This window comes from Acipenser ruthenus, chromosome 46 (assembly GCF_902713425.1).
Source record: "Acipenser ruthenus chromosome 46, fAciRut3.2 maternal haplotype, whole genome shotgun sequence".
Taxonomy (NCBI): Eukaryota; Metazoa; Chordata; class Actinopteri; order Acipenseriformes; family Acipenseridae; genus Acipenser; species Acipenser ruthenus.
The window spans coordinates 8,360,598-8,382,357 of record NC_081234.1 but is presented as its reverse complement, the minus strand read 5'-3'; the positions used below and the strand labels follow the sequence as shown (position 1 = coordinate 8,382,357).

Sequence of the window (21,760 nt, the reverse complement as noted above, 5' to 3'; positions counted from 1 at the left end):
ATGTGAAATGGCAGCCGTATCAGTCCAACGATGACAAGACAAAGAGAAGGAGAGGTGATACCTTTTATTGGACTAACTAAACAATAATTAATCGCAGGCTTTCGAGACCTCAGAGGTCTCTTACAGGTGAAAGTACATTGCTCTTCTGTACTTTCACCTGAAGAGACCTCTGAGGTCTTGAAAGCCTGCGATTAATTATTGTTTAGTTAGTCCAATAAAAGTTATCGCCTCTCCTCTGTGAAATAACTCGGCTGGGAATTTAATTGCACGCTGCTGGAGAATCTCTGGGAACCGGACAGACATTGCAGAGCCAAGCAGAATCACATGGCTTAAGACGACCACAGTATAAGACCTACAATTACTGATAATAGCGCCACAGGTGGCCAAGTCCCAGTTAAAAGGGATACTGACGTCTAATAAGTGCAAACGTTACCAATTTCAAGAGTCTGCCGAGAATCAAATAGAAAAGTGACAGCTTATCTGGTGTATGAATGACTGTGCTTACATGTATGCCTGCTTGTTTGGTATATAGAGCGCAGGTCGGGTCACTAGAGTTCAGAAGTAAGATTCTCACATGGTTTGGATGGAATGAAGAAATTCTAGGTAGATAAGTTAATCTTATAAGGAGGCAGGCAGTGTGGTCCAATGGTTAAAGTCTAGGGCTTGTAACTAGAACGTCACTGGTTCAAATCCCACCTCTGCCACTGACTGTCTCACTGTGTGTGACCATGAGCAGGTCACTTAACCTCCTTGTGCTCCGTCCTGCGGATGAGGTGTTAAATCAGTGTCCTATTGTAAGTGACTCTGCATATAATGCACACTTCACAACCTAACTCTGTAAAGCACTTTGTGATGGACCACTATGAAAGGCTCTATATAAAAATAAAAATATTATATTATTATTAATAGCAAATAAAAAAACAAGACGCATGCAATGAAAAATGTTTAAATGTCATAGAAAGAAACATCAGGGAAAGGTGAACCAATAAAGACATTTGGAGTTCTTTAAAGGAGTGTGGAGTAGTGGTTAGGGCTCTGGACTCTTGACCGGAGGGTTGTGGGTTCAAACCCCAGTGGGAGACACTGCTGCTGTACCCTTGAGCAAGGTACTTTACCTAGATTGCTCCAGTAAAAACCCAACTATATAAATGGGTAATTGTATGTAAAAATAATGTGATATCTGTATAATGTGAAATAATGTATAATGTGATATCTTGTGACAATTGTAAGTCGCCCTGGATAAGGGCGTCTGCTAAGAAATGAATAATAATAATTTAAGATCCCTGTTAACTTTATGGGATATGGCAATATTTCAAATGCAACACCATTGATAATCACCCTGGTACCCTTGTTGTAAGTCGCACCACAGCACAGCATGAAGTGAGCAGGTTCCAATCAGCAGAAGCAGCTTTTATAAATAGCGTTGTCTTTGAACTATCTGCATATTTCTAACTGAAGTATAAAATACAAGCGAAAAATCTTGATTTTCAACAGGAGAATAAGTGGGCTGGAGGTAAGAAGAGGTAAAAGGACTGGTTTTAAAAACCATAGTGTATACAGGCCATTTCACAAACAGAGTTGGGGTCTGGATTTCCTGAAGAACTTTAGCACAGAAGCTGTAACATACCTTTCCTGTTTTCCACAATGTTATCAGCATCTAAACGGAAGCGCTTGAGATTAAAATTGAAAGCGACCTTGAGAAAGTGTCTGAGACAAAGGAATTCATTCTACAAAGAGCTAATATTAACCATTTAGTACTTTCAGATTCATATTAATAATAATAATGATAATAAAAACATTAAACATGTATAACCTGTTGATCTGCTTCAAGTACAGTAGTTGCTAGTCTATTTGTCTCAGCAACCAGTTTCCTATTTGAATAGCAGGTAATAATCACCAATAATGGTGTATGACTGTATATGTGGACTCAAAAGCATACAAATACAATTGAAAACAAGCATGGGATATTACTGTAGATATAAGGAGTCTCCAAAGACGGCACCAGGCAGATTAATCGATCAGTGGATTTTTAATTTAGGTTCATTCAGATATATGATTAATTGTTGCTTATCTGCTTGCTGTCTTGTTGTGAGCTGTGTAATCTAACACAAGGAGGGGGGAGATTGTGATGAGAACAAAATCCAATTTCTTCAATCAAGGGGGCCTCGAGCCAAGAAAGTGAGGAAACTCCTGCATTAAAACCACAGAGCACTGAACTGACACGTGTATAAAAACTCAAAGGGTTGTATCTGACAGGAACATTTAACAAGCTGGTGAGACACAGCAGATTAAAGTAAAGTTAAATAGCGAAGCCTGGTTGAAATTGCAAAGAGAGAGATTAGCTACCAACTGCGCTCTCTCTCTCTCTCTCTCTCTCTCTCTCTCTCTCTCTCTCTCTCTCTCTCTCTCTCTCTCTCTCTCTCTCTCTCTCTCTCTCACACACACACATGCCTAACCAGGTCAGTGCTTATAATTGTTATTGGATCTCTTCAATAGCAGTCTCTAATTGAGCTAATTGCCTTCCGTTTCTGTTCCAGTTTCCCACATAAAGGCTTTTTTTTAATCCAGATTAACGAAAAAGCCTTTGATCAGTTCAGTGTTTGAACCAGTAAACCACGGTAAGCAGTAGTCTGAATGGGATTTTCAAATCTCTGACATTAAAGTACAGTACTTGATTAACAGATAAAAAAAAAAAGCAATTTCCCCCCAGCATTGTTCTGTAATGGAGACAGACCACTCCGTTCTGGCTGAGCACCCTTTCCCAATGCTTATCTGTGTCCTCTCCTGGCCTGTGGCTGGTTCAGTCAGGTGCTCACTGTGGGCACTGCTGCATTCTGTGCAGGCTGAGGGAGCACACAGACTGAAGAAAGAAGGACAGGTGTTCATGGTGGTGGGGGGGGGAGGGGTGGTCACACTTAAGCTCCTCTTTTGACAGCACTAATTATATATTTCAATTGGTGCTAGTGCAGATGATTCTTTTAATTGTGGGCTTGACTAGCACCTTCATCAGCAGTGATCAAGGAAGTAATGGCACAGGGGGAACAATTGACAATAAAACCAGTTGTTTTTAGTCATCTGTCCCAAGAAGAACCCTATACATCTTATCGATGAATGCACTAGTCTAATGGTAGATTCTTACCATTGATCCCATTAAACCATATAATGGTTCCTTGTAAGGGTTCCTAAAGCTCACTGAATACCTGGTGTAACAAACCCTGTAATATACTACATGTATTCCTATCACCCCTTTAAGAGTCACCGTGCATTGAAAAAAAAGTAATCAGTTACTGAAGAAAAGTAATCTGATTACAAGTAACTTCTTACTGTCAATAGTCAGTGTAACCTGGATGCCGCATAATCTTAACATTTTAGTGAATTTGCTTGCTACTTTTGGGATGCTGCCTGTGCTGGTTGCAAAACAGGATAAGATGAAAAGTGTGAAGCAAGTTCAAACTGCCAAGCCCAGGAATGCATGCCTTAACGGCTATGCTGTGAGCATTGCATTTTGAGAAGCTAATTTGCTGGGAGGTGGAAGTTGCAGATCCCTATGACAGTCTGACAGCGTTTTATTCCGACTGAAACCAGAATGTGTAAATACCTCTACAAAGAATCTAGCTACCCACAGAAAATGTGTGGGATATATAACAAACATAAGCGGCGTTTTATATCAAAACTCTGACTGTTATTATTCAGGGTCGTAGAGAAGCACATACTGTCCATATACTGCATAAACGATATGGTTTCAAATGTATGATCTTACAGCGTGCTGTATCTATGATTCAGTTTTCCTATGGGTAAGCAGAGCATCCGTTCAGGGCAAACACTGCAAAAAGCGACACAAGAAGAGTACGGCATATATAACGTCATGTGTAACCCTGGTTGTTTTTTTTTTGTTCTGCAAGCACACGTTGAATATTGAAGCGAACACACTACTCCACATGTATTTTCATACAATCATGTTTAGTTGTATGCAGGAATATGATCCCCGTTTTTTATTTTTAATGATAATAATAAAAACCATGGGGCACTAAATATTTTGAAAACAATAAAAATAAATAACTTGTAAAACTTTACTGTGATTTACCAAAATATACTAAATCTAGAGCTCTATACCAAATAGTGTATCACAAAACTGTAAATATATCTCGGAATATATTCTTTTAATATATGAAACACATGCCCGTGATATATACTACATTTTGGTATATATTAAGCGTGACCAGAAATATATTGAGTCAATATTATGTAAATACTGTAATATAGGTACTGCTTTATTAGTTTGCATCGGCCTAACAAAAACAGCACCTAATTAAAGCAGAATGTCTCAACGGTGCCCATTCCATTCCCACCAACGCATGCTTTTCAGCATTCTCCGGCGTGGTGGTATTTCCCCTTTAAGAGTGATTGAGGTAGGAGGCGTGGTTTGTGCATGACGTTCCCGGAGGAATGCCCGCCCCTGATAAGTTACACGTTGATGTACATATTTTATAGAGGCGCTATAAAGACAGAGGGACACTGTGTACTTTGTGACCGGTGGAAAAACACAATGCAACGGGTAGCGAACGCACACAAAGAAAACGGACATCTTCAGCAAAGGACGTTGCATTAAAGACCTCTGGGTGAGTATATTATGCTGGTACAGTGATTTGAATTGCTGGTGCTACAATGTGGCCTAGTGTGCTGTCGAGAGTAGTGCTATAGGAAAAAATACACGACCACAAGGGACCAGATATTTCTGTATAATAAACAGAACGTGGGCGTGACGTTGCAATCGATTCATTGTTTAGTAACCGGCTGTTTTGATACATGCTGTGCGAGTCTTGCTGCACAGATATTAATTATAATTTATTGTGATGAAGTTATCGTGATCTATATTGTTTGGACAATTCGTTGCCCACAACACTGTATATATGTATATTTTTTATTGCATTTCGTAAGGCTATTTAAATGTATTCCTAAACAGCAAATAATAATACAACTGTTATATATAAACATTTTATAAACAATAAAACAGGCTGTCTAATCTAAAATCAGCAATCTGATGACACTGCGACTGGAATTTCTGAAGCATGTATTTTTTTAACTGTATTCAGAACACATTCGTGTGATGAAAATAAGGTGCTAGAACGGTTGCTAAGTTAGTGTAATAAAACGGCGATGTTGAGTCTGTGTGATCAACTACTGACGACAAAAACGTAGATTTTAAGTAAAAATGTTGCGGAAGAAAATGTACACACACGCACACACTGTATTTCAGCAAAAAATGATTAGGAACTTTTTCAGGCGTTTCATTGCAAGTACAGTACTAGTTTCTGCATGGCGCACAATGACCAGATTTAACAGCGAGCGTTTCAGGTCACTCCGAACCCCGGCTTAATTTCATTTCTACAATTGTCGTGTTCACTACATGCTGCGTTATAATGAATCCTTTCGATGAAACTTGGTCACAATTGTATCAGTATATATATACTGTATATATATTAATAAACTTGTGTCGGGGATTTAGGTCAAGGTGATACTTTGTAGTCACATTTTTTTTTTTTTTCTTTTTTTATTTCAAACCTTTACAGTGCTGCTCGAGCACATTCCAAAGCCCTGGAGCCTGATTAACATTGTTGTTGTGGATTTACACGCACCTCCAGTTGTACTGTAGTAGGAAAGAATGCGGGAGAATTAGCGGCAGTGTTTATATTTTTTTATTTCATTTATGCTGAAACAGAAAGCTTTCAGAATGGCAGCCAAAGTGACCCTTGATGTTGGAGGGACCTTTCCACGCCCTGAGACGAGTCCCATTTGTAATGAACCCACGTTTCCTTTCCACTTCAAACAGACCTGGGCTCAGCTACAAGTGCATTGTGGCAGCAGTGTGGAGTAGTGGTTAGGGATCTGGACTCTTGACCGGAGGGTCGTGGGTTCAATCCCAGGTGGAGGACACTGCTGCTGTACCCTTGAGCAAGGTACTTTACCTAGATTGCTCCAGTAAAAACCCAACTATATAAATGGGTAATTGTATGTAAAAATAATGTGATATCTTGTAACAATTGTAAGTCACCCTGGATAAGGGCGTCTGCTAATAAATAAATAATAATAATTGTAATTAAAATGAATGATGATGTTTCCAGGGGGGCAGTAATATTGCTCATGGAGCTCCAGAGAGATAAGTCTGTGTATTTAATTCCTCTTGTGTTTGCTTTTGCCTTGCTTCAAACAGAGCCCGGGAAGCTGCAGTCAGCCGATCAGCCACCTCCATAGACAACAGAGCCAAAAGGAACCACAATCCTGGTATTAGAAGAGACTGAGACAGATCAAGGTACCTGCTAAAACCCAGCTGTCTCTCAAATTCTCATACCAGGAGGATACTTTTTAGACACACCTGGGTGTCGGTGCATGTTTGCTGTGCAGAGCTCAGTCTCAATAATTGAAAAAATACAAAAGGCTTGTTGCGTGTGTTTCAGTTTGGAGCACACACACCCTCCTGCATTGTAATGTGGGCTGAAAACTTGGTGGAACACATTTTTTATTATTTATTAGTTTATTTATCAGACGCCTTTATCCAAGGCGACTTACAGAGACTAGGGTGTGTGAACTATGCATCAGCTGCAGAGTCACTTACAATTACGTCTCACCCGAAAGACGGAGCACAAGGAGGTTAAGTGACTTGCTCAGGGTCACACAATGAGTCAGTGGCTGAGGTGGGATTTGAACCAGGTTACAAGCCCTTTTCTTTAACCACTGGACCACACAGCCTTCTATAACGTTATGTAGCCAAAATCTTCCTCAAGGAAAAGTGTCACATTTTACTTAATGTTGCTGTGACTGACATGAGCTGAAATGATCTATCGTGAGCTCCCTTTTGCATTTCAAATGTATTTATTTATTATTATTATTATTATTATTATTATTTATTTCTTAGCAGACGCCCTTATCCAGGGCGACTTACAATCGTAAGCAAAAACATTTCAAGCGTTACAATACAAGTAATACAATAAGAGCAAGAAATACAATAACTTTTGTTCAAGTAAAGTACAAGTTTGACAAACCACAATTCAATAATACAGCAGGTAATAGTGATAGTTACATCAGGATATGATTAAATAGTGATAGTTACATCAGGATGTGATTAAATACAAAGTACTACAGGTTAAAAACTTGGCAGATTACAGTATTCTGAAGTACAGGATTGAATGCAGTAAAATAGGGGCAGAGTGGCAATAATTTAGCCAGTATCTAACCCTCATCTCATTTACAAGGGGGTCCTGGCAGGAGAAGGGGGCAAGACGGAACATTATAAAAACCAATGGCAAAAAGAGACAAATCATTCAAACAGGGCTGAAAACACTTCAACCAATCATAGAAACAGAAATACAAAATAAAAGCATAACAAATAGAGCAATTCCTATTTGCACTATCCTGGTCGCAGTCAGTATTTATAGAATTTACAACCCCGGTCAGATTTAAAATAAATATTTCAGATTTTAAAAAGGTATCGTGAAGAGGCTGTTTGTATGTTTGAAAGCAACGAGTTCCACTCTACCAGTGTTAAATGAAGGGGCTCTGAGAAACCCAGTGCATTTGAGAAATAAATAACAGACCCAGTAACAGCTTGTAATCATCAGATAGAAATAGCCGTGGTAAGGGACAGGGCCAATGAGAGAGATCAGTCTGGTGTGCTGTTTTGCATCACAGGCAGTCAGGAACACAGCTTTATCTAAAACCTCAATTCAGTGCAGCTTTATAAGGCTCCCATATAAACGATAGACAGTGGCTCAAAACTAGTGTACGTTAATGGCCCTAAGTTTTCTTGGTAATATAACTTTGAAGAAGGCTTGGTGGTCCAGTGTTTTTAAAAAAAAAAAAAAAAAAAAAGGCTTGATACCAGTTTCAAATCCCGCTGACTCACTGTGTGTGTGACCCTGAGCAAGTCACTGAACCTCCTTGTGCTCTGTCCTTCGGATGAGACGTAAAACAAATTAGGTCCTATTGGAAGTGACTCTGCAGCAGTAGTTCACCCCCTAGTCTCTGTAAGTCGCTTTGGATAAAAGCGTCCGCTAAATGATGAATTTTAATAATGCAAATTTCCAACACATTCTCTTTGAGTTACACAGCTGTCCTTGGACATGAACACGTGCACGATATTATCAGCAAAACTGACACCCCATTTATATTTCGTTTTTTAGTTCCTTAGCTATCACAGAGTTTCAAATGTCATATGCAGCCATGCTCTAATTATTAGCAGAACCAAGGCTTATTTTGCAGAGTTGTAACCAATTTACCAACGAATGAAATCTGTGTCTTTCTCGTTTCAGTCCCCACTTTGCCGATAAGCTTCAGAAGGCTAGGGAACAGATTCCCAAGATCCTAGGGCCAGGTAATGTTCATGTTGCACTGAAGGGAAGTTTGTATTACTGCTGCGTTGAAGATGGAACATCGCTGAGATTTAACCTGTTTGAATGTTGCAGGAGTGCCAACCACGGTTTTTAACATCCCATATTCTTATTTCTTCTCATCAAGCACCGTTCTCGCTGCGCCCCACCCTTTCTTTTTGCCGGTTGTGCATTTCAGTTTGCATTCTGCAAATATTTGAAAGGCGTTTGTCTTGCACACACTGATTATTCCATTTTTCGGATTGAGCTCTGCACAGCTGACAATCAGGCGTGGGCCATTGGTGTTGAATGGGATAATTTACCATTCCAAGTAAAACAAGTGAAGAAACAGCTGCTGCTTTTCTTGGACTCTGTGGAGAACAGCAGTCCACAGCAATCCGAGCAGCTGTTTCTTCAGTTGTACACTGCAAAGCAATTTATTGCAAGATTCTGGTTGTGGTCCCTCTTGCAGGTGATCATGAATTGCTGCTCCCTCCATGGCTGTGTCCAGCTGACAGTGACCGCCACACTGCTGCTCCTGCTGGGACAGCTGTCCTGGGGCGCTGAGGGCCCGTCTTCAGCCTCCTTCCTGCAGGACCTGCTGGCTCGCTATGGGGACAACGAAACGCTCACCGTGCACCAGCTCAAAGCGCTGCTCAACCGTCTGGACGTGGGCGTGGGACCGGGGACCAACCGCAGCAAAACCCAACCACAGAGCAAGAATCTAACCAGGGTGAGCAGAGAGTCAGAGGAGAGCTGGCTGAGATGTATCTGACTGCAGTCCAGGGAAGTTGAATACAGCCCTGAGGTTCTTCTTTATACTGAACCCCTTTACTGAGCCCTTTCCTCTCCTGCTTCGCAGTGCTTTTCCTCCTCCGCTCTCTTCTCCGCTCACAACCTCTCAGAGACGAGCCGGCTGGATGGACGCGGCCTTCAGGAGTTCTGCCCCACCATCCTGCAGCAGCTGGAGACCCGGGCTTGCGGGGCGGAGAACCAGGAAAATGAGGAGGATGAGCAGGCCCAAGAGGAGGGGAAGCCAAGCGCAGGCGAAGGTGAGGCAGACGACAGACTCCCTTGTTTCATTTCTCCTGGGATTCTTCTGCGCTGGGAAGTGTATTACTTAACCCTTTCTGTGCCGAATACATACTTTACTAGCAGATTGGGCCTGTTGTTTTTTGTGTTGGTGTTATTCTGTGACTGCAGGCTAGAGTCCAAAATGGGAAATGGTAAGAATATATCTAGTGTAAAGGTTGCCTTGTGTTGCACAAGCCCTGGTCCACATGGTAGCCTGCAAGCCACTAAATTGAATGCTTATGTCTCCCATCAAATGGCTCCTTTTAATTTTCAGAGTTTTGAAAAGTGCATGCCGACATTGATTTTCCAATTGTATAGACATTACTATTGTGGCTAAAACCACTTCCCCCTTTAATTTGTATTGCTGTTAAAGTACAGGAGCCCACAATATATTTTGGCCCAGGGTCGGCATTACAAATTCAACAGAAGTCCAAAAAAATCTACACTGATAGTTTTACAGATTTGCAGGCCTCTGCGCAGCAAGGCTCCTGCCCCCTGGTGGCCTGTGTTTGTAACTGCTGGCATGTGTTTTGTTTGACAGTGTGGGGGTTTGGTTTTCTCAGTGTGACAGTGGTGAACCTGTTCGCCCTGACTGGCGCGCTCCTCATCCCCTGTATGAAGAGAGCGTTTATGCGGAGGGTGATGATCTATTTAATCTCCCTCTCGATCGGAACACTCTTCTCCACGGCAGTGTTGCAGCTCATTCCAGAGGTCGAGTACACACATCTTGCACCACCCCTCCCTCCCTCTCCCTCCCTCTCCCTCTCCCTGGGATTTTATAGAAGGGGAGAAGCACAACGACAAACTCACAAATCACCGGGCGGTTTCGGAGGACTCTCCTTTTCTGTTTTCTATTCATTTTTTTCATCTTGTTCCTCCCCTATCCCCTGCAAGAAAAGTTTTCTGTTCACTGCGGTCGCTACAGATCTCCCCAAACTGGCTTCCTCCTGTATTCCGGTTTACATCCACAGTTTATGTGGAGAATGAATCTTATTCCCCCCAAAGTGGGATGAGAAACATGTTGTTATCAATATAGCAACAAAAGCACAGTTCAAGCAGCTTTCACTGTTGCTTCGTCTCATAACTATTTCTGAATGGGCTGCTAGCGGTTTGTTGGTGAACTGTGCTTCCTATAGAAACTCTGCCACTTGCGCAATAAATAGATTTCTGAACAGAAAGCAGATCTTGTTGATCCAGGGGTTAAAAACAAGGTAGGTCTGAAAACTAAACTGGAGATGAAACGCACTGTTAAAATGGTACCCATGCAGGTCACCTAAAAATGCCTAGAATTGTAGCAGTTTTGATAAAATGGACCAGGTTTCAGTGCTGTGATGTAACGGCAGTAACTTTGATAATGTTGCCTTCAGGGAGATTATTTTGGTCATCTTTGTGATCACGCACTGGAAACAGTGTCTCCTATATATTGAAAAGGATGTTTTTTTGTATTGAGTGACCTGCTGGGAAACCAGTTTGTGTTTCATCTCCGAGTAACGGATAAATCCCATGCTTTCTTTTCATCTGAACTGAAATGATTGTGTGCCAATGGTATCTGCAATGATTGTTGAACTCATACAGCAGCACGGACATTTCAAAGCAGTGTGACGCGATTTAGCGTTTGTGAAGTGAGGGAACACCAGCAAGATCCTGTTTGGCGCTGTATCAGTCCATTGTGTTGATCCTGGGAGTAATTCATTTCTGTGAGAACTGGGCACTGGAGAGGCTCAATTAACAATGATGTGCAGTTTTTCATTAAAAATGTCATTTCTGAAGGTGCATGTATAAAGGCTACCCCTACAAGATTTAAACTGAACACCTGAGTATTATTCTTCTTGTTATAATAATAAAAATTGCCCTTTTTATTTAAAGTTAAAGTGTCATTATAAAAATAAATAAAATCCGCTCAGAAAGAACTGTTTTTATGTGGGACCTTGCTTTGTCTGTCTGAGCGATGTGCTCATTGCTTTCAAAACAGGAGCAACAGGTCCTCATATTAACACAACCAAGAGTAAAGCTTAGACAAGCATAGTGTTGAAATCAAGGTCAGATTCTTTAAATTCAGCCAGTAGATTGGATTATTGTATTACATTGACCAGTCTTGATCTAGGATCCTGGTAGGTTTTTTATGAAATAAATACATTATTAAATAAAACCCTGGTGTACCTTCGCTGCGCCCTCTTCAAACCGAACACTTCAATGAAAAACTGCATTCTCAGTGATTTTCCCAACCGGCAAAGCAATTGAAGATGATTTCTTTTTTTGTCTTTTCTCCCCTGCCCCCTTTCTTCTAACCCTTCCCTTGGTGTGTGATTTATTGTCTACCCCTCCCTCCCTACCTTCCCTTTGTGTCCTGGGTTGGTGGACCGCCTTTCCATGGGGACACAGTTTGGGGTTACGGTTTCCTGTGCGTCACTGTGATTTCCCTGTGCTCCCTGGTGGGGGCCTGCGTGGTTCCGTTCATGAGGAAAACATTTTACAAGAGGATGCTGCTGTACTTCATAGCTCTGGCTATCGGGACTCTCTACTCCAACGCTCTATTCCAACTCATTCCTGAGGTACTGTGCTGCGTCGATCTGTCTGAAGAGGTCAAACACAAGGCAAATGCCAGGCTTTTTACTGTGTGCCCTGCTGTTGAAGAAACACACAGTACTTGCTTCCTCCAGTACTGATTTTATAGGAGATAGTTAACTGTTTCCATGAATCTTACCCGAAGTGCGCCTTCATTGGCTGTTGCAGATTTGAAGAGTTTTAAAAGAGACACATTTGGCATGCCTGGCTTTTTCAAGGTCGTTTAGGTCCCCCCAGCCCTTCAGCTCCTCCAAGGAAGTGAAACGGTCTGTCTGAAAGTAAGGCATGCAAACTGTGAACTTTTTAAAAAACTTGTACCCGTTTAAAATGGAAATGCATGTTATTTTCAAAGCTGCCCTATTTTGAGACCAGTCCAGCGAATGGACGATCACAGCAGGTAAGGTTTGTGGAATTACCTTGCAAGCGACAGTCCCTTCAATGCGGGTGGACGTACAGTATATGGTAGTTTCCTTGCGTTTAACCTCTGGAAGATTCAGGTAGTCTTCACAGGGCTCTAATGCTGTATTTCCACAAGCCTTTCAGCTACAGAGTCATATCGTACAGCTCTGGCCAAAACCATTGCATCGCCCTATATAATTAACTAATTGTGAAGTCGAATGAAACCTGATTGAATAATGTTACGTTGACATATTGAATTACACACCGCTTTGTGGTTTTCTATACACTTAACGAAAAACTGACAAATTGAAAAATGTGTCATTTCGAAATCTAACGTGAAATACTGTACTGCTGTTATGGCTTCCGGTAGACTTTTGCGAAATCATTTTGATTACATGATGTTAAGTAAAATATCTAAATTATGTTCACACATTTTTTATTTTTTTAAATTCTGTCTCAATCCTAAAATTCGAGGTGATGCAAAACTTTTGACCACAGCTGTATAATGCAGTCAAACCCATTCAATAGAATTTGTGTTAAATGCGACCACCGATTTATTCCGATCAAATCCAAACGCAGTAATATTGACATGTATCTAGTCACGTGTGGACCTGAAACGCATGTGGAAGTCCAAGCTTAAGAGACCGGTGTAAATCATGCCACCCTTTCCTGGATTTGAACGATCCCAGTTTCGGCCACCAGTGAAATGAGTTTGGACCTTGGAGGTTCCAAGTTGGCCCGCACAGCCACCCCAAAAGGCAGCACAATAGCCGACCATCTCTTTGCTCGGGGGAGTGGGGGGGGAATCTGGGACAGGCCAAATTAAAGAGTGACTTAATCCTGGAATGAAGTATCACAGTTATCTTACCCCATGTGTTCTTCAGCGTGTTAAGGTTCACTATATTCTTTTCTGTTTGTCATAATTTCCCTGTGACCCCCCCAACAGAGCTCTCGGAATCATGTCTAACCTCCACGTATATCTGGTGTGCCCAATAACCTGTCCTCCGCGGGTATGAGAAATAACTTCTCTACATCCGCTAGGGGCAGAGTGCTGCAAGGGGACAGGTAAACGGTTACACTCTGGTGTCCCTGATGTTCTTGGAGGTTAGACACGATTTATGACTGAAACGGAAAACAATATGACGTGAACAGAATAGAAAATAAGTTACGATACCTGTGATCTAATCCGTGGAAAGTTGCTCTTTAAAAAGATCCTTGTACAATGGTGCTTGTTTAAAGTTTATCGGGGTTAAACAAGACCTGCACTGAGCAGCACTCTGCTGTTACTTCATCATAAAAGATATACAGGCGATCTGCACATACCACTTGAGCAGCATGCAGTTAGCTATAACTAAGGTCTGCTGTAAAGAAGGCACTAGCAGAAACTTCTAGTTGACTTGTAGCTTTCCCCTTGATTGTGTACCAGCGTAAGGCTGGCACCATCACTCTCTTCTCTTTCGAAACCGCTCCAATCGATAGCTGGTTGCATATTACAATTAGACGGTTATTAGCAGAGCACCCAGTACCCCGAGAGATTCTGTTATCGAAATGAAGTGCCAGGAGTCTGCAGAATTCGGCCGCTCCTGATCATTCAGATAATATACTTCATTGAAGGGGGTTGGAGGGGGTGCAGAGTTAGTGCTAGTGGGAGTTTCGAGGCTTATATAAAACAGGCTAGTGTGCAGGTGTAATGATCTGGTGTGCGATGCAGAGGTTTGGTGATAGAGCAAGTTCTTTATAGATCTTTTATTCTCTCCCTCCCGCAGGCGTTCGGTTTCAACCCCCTGGAGGATTATTATGTGTCCAAGTCGGCCGTGGTGTTTGGGGGTTTCTATCTCTTCTTCTTCACAGAGAAGGTGCTCAAGATGGTGCTGAAACAGAAAGACGGGGTGAGGCTCAGTACTGATTACCTGGCTGTGTTAATCCACGCAGCCGCATGTTAAGGGTGTGTAATCTCCATCAGGTTTCTGGACGTTATGCTTTTATTTTCATTGAATCGGGGGAAGCTCATTTCTCCTGCCACCTCCAGTAGGTGTCAGGAGCCTATCTGAAACCCCTTAAAGTCCTCTATGAGTGTCATGCTTCAGGTGGGGTCTATACCTGCTGCACAGGAAATTGATCTCTTCTTTGGTGGTGGTAGACTGTTGAATAGTCTTCACCAGAGTCTAAAATACAAGGGACTTGCAAGACAGTTGTTTTACGAGGGATAAGAGGTAAGAAAGTGATTTTCGTTATCACCGGTGTTAAAGACAGCTGGTGCTAATAGAGCCTATCTTCAGATTAAATTGCCAAAAACTGCCTGCTACAGTTGAGTTTTGGAGTGTGGCACCCCCTTTGGTACCCATTCCAAGTAATTGCATGTTAATTCAACAACAGATCAAAGCCACCTAAACATGACAGGACAAAACCTTGACGAGCACAAAACCTTCAAAACGGTTTTGCTGCTTGAGTAAGTTTATTTAGTTTTTACTTCGATTTTATAATTGAGGCCTGCATCAAACCAAAATGTATCTGGAGCTACACTTTGGAATGTCATATTTTTGAATAAATGAATGAATCCAGGCCTGGGAGATGTATTTGGATTCATGTTTTAATTGATTTTTAGTTGCAGAAACACAGAGTTAGACCTGGGATGATGTTTGGTACTTTCTTTTTCATATTTCTGATTAAAGCTGAGTGCTCCTAGGCTAGATCTAATTAACATGCAATTACTTGGAATAAACACAAGAGGCGCCAAACACCAGCAGTCAACAGAGCGCGAAAGCTGTCTTAACCTGCCATGCCGCGGGAGTCCAGTAAGTGTCTTTTCTCTGCTGGGCAGAAGGGTCACGGGCACAGCCACTACCCGGAGGAGAAGTACGCTTCCAAGGTGGAGCTGGAGGATGGCGTGATGGAGAAGCTGCGGAATGGAGAGCTGGATCAGCCCCCCCACCCCTGCGAGGAAGAGGACCAGCGCACGCTGACCGCCGAGGGCACGGTCCTGTCTGCAGCCATGTCCGTACAGGTCAGTGTGGACACTGCAGAGGGATTGGGATACTGCCATACATTGGATGCGTTCTCTATCTCCGGGTTTTAGTTTCGGTTTGCATTCAAGGGGGAGAGGGCGTGCCTGTCTGGTACTTCGGTACGTCTTGTTAAAATTTAAATAATAATAATAATAATACTAATTCTGTGGAGTTTTGCTGGGAGGTGTTGGCTCTTTGGGGAGATAAGAGGCCAGAAAAACTGGCGTACCGAGGAGGCGTGAACTGACTTTTTTCATTGTCGGACGAGAGGAAAATTGCCATCCAAATCTGCTTTTTAAAACACTCAATGCGGAAGTTAGTTGCCATGGGCTGTTGCTCAATCGTAAAGGTGAGGGAAGGACAGCTTTTCTTTTTTTGAAATCAAACAGTCATTGATTGGATGTCCTGCTGATTTTATTTCTTAAAGACAATAATGACTATGGGTAACGGGTTTCTGCACCCCCTCAATAGACGGTAAGCTCGGGCAGTGCGTTGAAAAGGGTGGAAATGACTTTGTGGTGGTGCTCCTGTGCAGGACATGCAGCAGGGGGCGTGCGTCTGGCTGAAGGGCACTCCATACTCGGACATCGGGACCCTGGCCTGGATGATCACGCTCAGCGACGGGCTGCACAACTTCATTGACGGCCTGGCCATCGGAGCCTCCTTCACCGTGTCCGTGTTCCAGGGGGTGAGCACCTCCGTGGCGATCCTGTGCGAGGAGTTTCCACACGAGCTGGGTACGAGTATTGAGTTTGTTTGTTTGTCTTTGCCTCTAAATCTGCCCCTTCCTGGCTTCGCGCCTGTGCCAGGACAGAACGGAACTGCCTTATTCATTCCTTTCAAACCTGCTGACAGTGTGACATAGCCCTCCTTCTATATAGACCGAGAGAGTAGAGAGGGCTGTCGATTTTAGGTCAGTGGTTTCCAACCCTGGTCCTGGGGACCCCCTGTGTCTGCTGGTTTTCATTCCAACTGAGCTCTCAATTACTTAACTGAACCCTTAATTGAACTAATAATTTACTTAATGAGACCTTTTTAATTTTAAACAGCTGCCGATTTAAGTTAACTATACATTTTTAACTTAAAATCTGCAACTTTTTTAGGAACAATTAAAAAGGTCTAATTAAGCAGATTATTAGTTCGATCGAGGGTTTGATTAAGTAGAACTCGGTTGGAATGAAAACCAGAAGACATCGTGTGTCTCGAGGATCAGGATTGGAAACCCCTGGATTAAGTAACATTGTGACATGGTGTGAATGGAATGAGGAAGGCTGTTTGGTCCTGGCACTTAGGATTCTCCAGACGAGCTCAAACCCAGGCAGGTTTAACTCTGGAGCAACAGCAAACGCCGTAAAATAGCAAGGGGGGTTATAAAAAACAGAAAGTTTAATTCTCAGAAAGCTTCCCGTCCCTGGACTGCCTCTCTGTCTCCCTCTGCAGGCGATTTTGTGATCCTGCTCAATGCTGGGATGAGTATCCAGCAGGCTCTCTTCTTTAACTTCATCTCTGCCTGCTGCTGCTACCTGGGGCTGGCGTTCGGCATCCTGGCGGGTAGCCACTTCTCCGCCAACTGGATCTTTGCGCTGGCAGGGGGCATGTTCCTGTACATCGCCCTGGCGGACATGGTGAGTACCAGCCTGCTGTGCCGGGTCAGTGATGAGAGCACTGACCGTACCCAAAACGCCTCATCTTTGTTAGACGTTTTTCACACTTTTTTTTATTTGATCAAACTTCTGTTCATTGCTCCCTTGTTATAAGGCGAGGTGATGTAATGTACAGCTATGGCCAAAAGTTTTGCATCACCCTATATAATTAACTAGTTTTGCTTCATAAAGTCAAGTGAAACCTGCTGAGTGATTTTACGTTAAGATATTGAATTGCACAACACTTTGTAGTTTTCCATATACTTAAAGAAACTCTGACAACAATGGAAACATTTTGAAATCTAACATGAAATACTGTACTACTATTATGGCTTCCGGTAGACTTTTGCAATATCATTTTGTAGTTTCTTTGATTACGTGATGCTAAAAAGATATATATATATATATTTTTTTTAAATTCTAGGTGATGCAAAACTTTTGACCATAGCTGTAGAATCGGGAGGCAAAATAAGGTTGCCATTGCATAGCAGCTTGACCCATTCCAGGTTTTAGGAAGGGCTAATTTAAGCTGACAGTAAAACCTGCAATGGCTAAAGCTGCTATGCTGAAGTGTGATTTCCATCTCTGTGTCATGCTAACCTGCTCTCTTGCCTGTCTCCAGTTCCCTGAAATGAACGAAGTCAGTAAAGAGGAGGGCAATGACGGCAACACTCTGGTGGCCTTCGCGATCCAGAATGCAGGGCTGCTCACCGGCTTCTCCATCATGCTGCTGCTCACCATGTTCTCAGGGCAGATCCAGCTGGGATAGGCCAGGCTTCGGCATGTTCCGGGAGGGTGTGATCCGGCTTCTGGGGCACCCCCACCAGCACTGGGGTCTTACAGGGTCTGATAAGGATAGGAAAAGGACATTTTGTGCATTTGCAGTGTGGGAAAAGCATTGAAACGCAGAGCGATGAAGCAGTGAAAATGAACAAACGACAGAAAACATTCTTCCACTCGCAGTTAGGCAGTAAATCTGCTAGTGTTCTTGCACCATGTGATCTTCTGTTGATGTCCATCCCAGCTCCTGTAGCCAGTAGGATAGTAAGGGGGTAGTGACTGGCGAATGTTTATTGAAGTACAGGAATAAGAAGAAATCCTCATGCCAACAGAAAACGAAAGCAGGAATACAAGCCGCCATTCTGCATAACTGGTTTCCCAGCAAAGGTATCTCGATGCTCGACAGCCACAATCCATCTTCAATAGCTCTTTCAGCTAAAGACACTAAAGACTTCTCGTCCTATAATATCTCTGTTCTTTTTGACGGTGGGGCTGTTGGCCTATCAGGAAGCACACAGTTGGCTGGTATGTAGGCTTGTGTTCTCGCCCCATCTAGCCTGAAATGTAGAGTGGTCTTCCTGTGCCGGGACAGAATTAGACCGCCTGTCCCATTCCAAACCAAAAACGAAGCAATTCTAAAAGGACTCAACGCGGCCTTCGTATTCTGTTCCAGAAGCAAGCGATCAAATGAAAACCTTGTTCAAAGACTCCTCTCATTTTTAAAGAAATGTATTTTAGATGAAGCAGAAGCAGGATGGCACAAATACCAGAAGCCCAGGGGAGTTTAACAGACTTGTACAGAAGATTAACACAAGCCTTTCTGGGGCTACAGTTTTAAATAAGAGAGCACCCTGTTTAAACAAGATTGGGATGCCAAGGGAATTATTTTAAGTGTTGACCCACAATTTCTGGTTCCCCCTCCCCGACACCAAAGCACAATGACAGGGGACTGTCTTTGTTTCAAAGGATGTAAGCAAAGGTTTTTTTGAACAATGAGCTGAACATCAACTAGTATAGAATATGTGCTTAGTTGGGTATTTGTAATTTGAAGTCTCAAAAAAAAGTGTAGTAATTTCTGTCTCATTTAAGTCCTTGTCTTATAAGCTAGAAGGAAGTTCCATCAATGTTGTTGTTTTATGTGAATGCTGCATTGTCAGGGATAATTGTACCACACTTGCAGTCTACCTGTACGATACTGGGGTATGCAAGCAAATATTGCAATGGTAGTTATTTATTTTCTGTACTCGGAACATCGTTTCTCAGTTGAGCTATTATTTTCGACGAGTTTTAATGTTTTTCGTTTTAATGAGGAAAAAGCATATTGTCAAACAGATTTGTGTACAAACTGAACATTTTAATGCTAAAATAACAAATCATTTGCATATTCTCCTGTTTCACAGTAGAAATGTTAGTCAAATTTAGCCTGTATACTGTAATACTACAGTATAGATGTACTGTTATTGGGGGCAGGTCAAGTCCAGTTTACTTTCCTAATTAATGTATCTGCTCTGATGGCTCAGTTTAACCATTTTAATTCAGATTTAAAAAACCAGCTGATAGTTCAGGAAACGTTTATTTGAATCAGATACCCTAATATACAGCATATCATGCACTTTGACGCAGGCCAGGGTAGGAGAGTTCAGGCTTCTCGTTGGTTTGAGAGCTGCTGAACTGCGCTACAATCTGCTCCTTTAAATATAATCAATAACGGGTTGGCCTCCGTATGCTACATTTCTAAAACTATTTCTAGTTTCGTCAAAAAAAGAACAAAACTTAACCCTTTGCCCGAATCCTTTAGATGCTGTTCTATGTGCTCTGATCTCTTCTGATTGCTGCGCTCATTAAGGAAAGGGGAGCTTTCTTTTGGACCTGCAGTAACGCTGGGATTCCTGTGGGCTCCAGAATGGATTTGCCTGGCTTGTCTGGCTGTTGTTTACACGGTAGTTTAAAACAACTGCTTTGTTATTGTCGTGTTTTTTTTTTTTTCCCCCAAAGACGAGATCAGTGTAGCCGGAGAAGCGCAGGTTTGACAGCTGCATCGTTGCAGACCTATTGGCATACACATAAAGAGTTGAGGCTTTTCAAACGTTTTATTCCTGATACTGTGGGCCAATGTGCATTTTAGAACGTAGAATTTTCACGAGTGACTAAGTTGCTGTTATCATATTGATAACGAGGCGAAGACAATGAGGTATAAATATCTGCAGTTTGTGTGTAGCGGCTGTGAAGTTTGTAGACCATTCGAGAACAAATCCTTTTTTAAATCCTTGAGTCTATCTTAAGCTGCCTATTTATTCAGGGATACCAAGTCATTCTGTATTTATTCATTCGTCTGACCAAATAGTTGTTGGATGGTAGTGCTTTTAAATCATTACCAAGCAAAATGTAGAGCCATTATTGGCGAGAATGTGGGCTGATCATTTTGAATTGTTTTCAAGTTGACAAACCTGATCCATAAAGCCGTAAGTCCTGAGAGTTGCTGCCTTTTGAAGGAATACTTGTATAGTATGTCCACTGTCCTCATTTTTAATTGTGTACCTGCAGATCATTTTCAACCAACCCTGCAAAAGTTTGTTCCCGAAAAGACTCCTCAAGCAAGGCGGGGAAGCATATCTGAGTCGCACAATGCATCACTAATGATCTTCAGTGTACAGCGCAACTGGAATATGCTTCCCCCTCCACCTCACTTCTCAAAAAGAAGCTGTTTTTTGCAGGAATACTTATTTAGTATGGCCAGCAAATAAAGATCTAAATAAAAACAGCAATAGAGAATCTAATACAAGGCCCATAATGCATTAAACTGGTAAGACATTTAACAGCAGTAAAATGTAAGAAGCTATGAAGTTCACTGTTAATATGTAGCTGATCCTTTTTTCTATGCATCATTCACAGTTTTTTTTTGTTTGTTTATTAAAAACATTCATGGTTTTTTTTAGAAGCCATAATTAAAAAATGACAATTAAATGTACCAGGTACAGTGGGTTGCTTTGACTGTATACGGTCCATTTGTCTCGTGCTGTGATCCACATGTTGCTTAGAAGTGTACAGTAAAGGGGCCCCCTTTGCATTGTCTTTGCCCTCCTTATTGAAAGCACCATGGCACCTCAACACTCGCTGTAGGAGAAGCTCATTTTCTGGGTGTAAAATGACAAACTTCTCGCCCACTCGTTCTGCATTGGTAGTAAATTGATTTTTTGGGTACCTTATAAGGTGACTTGCTTATTAAATTAACTGGCATATATTTTAATACATTTATCTAATCGGGGATACCAAGATATTTAGATATGGGTCTACAAAAAAGGCTAATAATAATAATTAAAAAAATTTAAAAATTCCAGGATTTACTGGGATTTGAATTTGAGCATGTTATAGGTTTGCTGTATTAGACTCAAATCTTCCTAATATTTGACCACTAGGGGCTGCTGCAAGCTATGTTCACACTGAAGACCTTTATTGTTTAGTTCCACAACACTATCAATGTACTTCCTGTTTTGCAGGTAATAGTTTTACTTGTGTGTCATGCTACCTGTAGGAAACAATCTGGGGTTAGGTGGGGTCCTTTTACCTGTAACACAGACAGGAAACCAAGTTTTGCACTACATTGTTCAAACTTGTGTGTGTGTGTGTGTGTGTGTGTATATACACCCCCTTTTAAGAGCAAATTATAAGAAATTAGGCGAGCGAGAGAGTTGGTTTCATGCAAACTGGGGGTCTTCTTAAAGCTGTACCAATATTTCAAAATGAATATGATGTATTTAAATATTTATTGCTAAATCAAAGAACTGTCAGATTGTTGGTATCTCTTGCTAAATGGAGGGACCCTATTGCTTCTCAGTGTACAGTACAGAAACGTTATTTTTGTTTTTGTAAAATGTTGTAACTTTTCTTAAAAAAATAAAACTAATAAAGTTTATTGCAGCACGTGCAGTGT

At 41.9% G+C, this 21,760-nt stretch overlaps 1 protein-coding gene across 4 annotated transcripts; it reads left to right on the top strand.

Annotated features, from left to right (window-relative positions):
• The first annotated feature begins 4,451 nt into the window (after positions 1–4,451).
• Positions 4,452–21,750, top strand: LOC117962951 (metal cation symporter ZIP14-like). 4 transcript variants are annotated; one of them, XM_059013528.1, is made up of 11 exons: positions 4,452–4,619; positions 6,212–6,310; positions 8,307–8,368; positions 8,836–9,096; positions 9,226–9,415; positions 9,979–10,148; positions 14,168–14,290; positions 15,223–15,405; positions 15,942–16,143; positions 16,847–17,031; positions 17,672–21,750. In XM_059013528.1, the coding sequence occupies exons 4-11, from the start codon at positions 8,842–8,844 to the stop codon at positions 17,816–17,818; spliced, it is 1,455 nt and encodes a 484-aa protein (XP_058869511.1). In that variant the 5' UTR covers positions 4,452–4,619; positions 6,212–6,310; positions 8,307–8,368; positions 8,836–8,841; the 3' UTR covers positions 17,819–21,750. The 4 variants fall into 4 exon arrangements, with proteins under 4 accessions (XP_058869511.1, XP_058869513.1, XP_058869510.1 ...); XM_059013527.1 differs by lacking the exon at positions 9,979–10,148 and adding an exon at positions 11,820–11,989 and having other exon boundaries at positions 4,454–4,619; XM_059013530.1 differs by lacking the exons at positions 9,979–10,148; positions 16,847–17,031; positions 17,672–21,750 and adding an exon at positions 11,820–11,989 and having other exon boundaries at positions 15,942–16,840.
• The last annotated feature ends 10 nt before the right edge of the window (positions 21,751–21,760 follow it).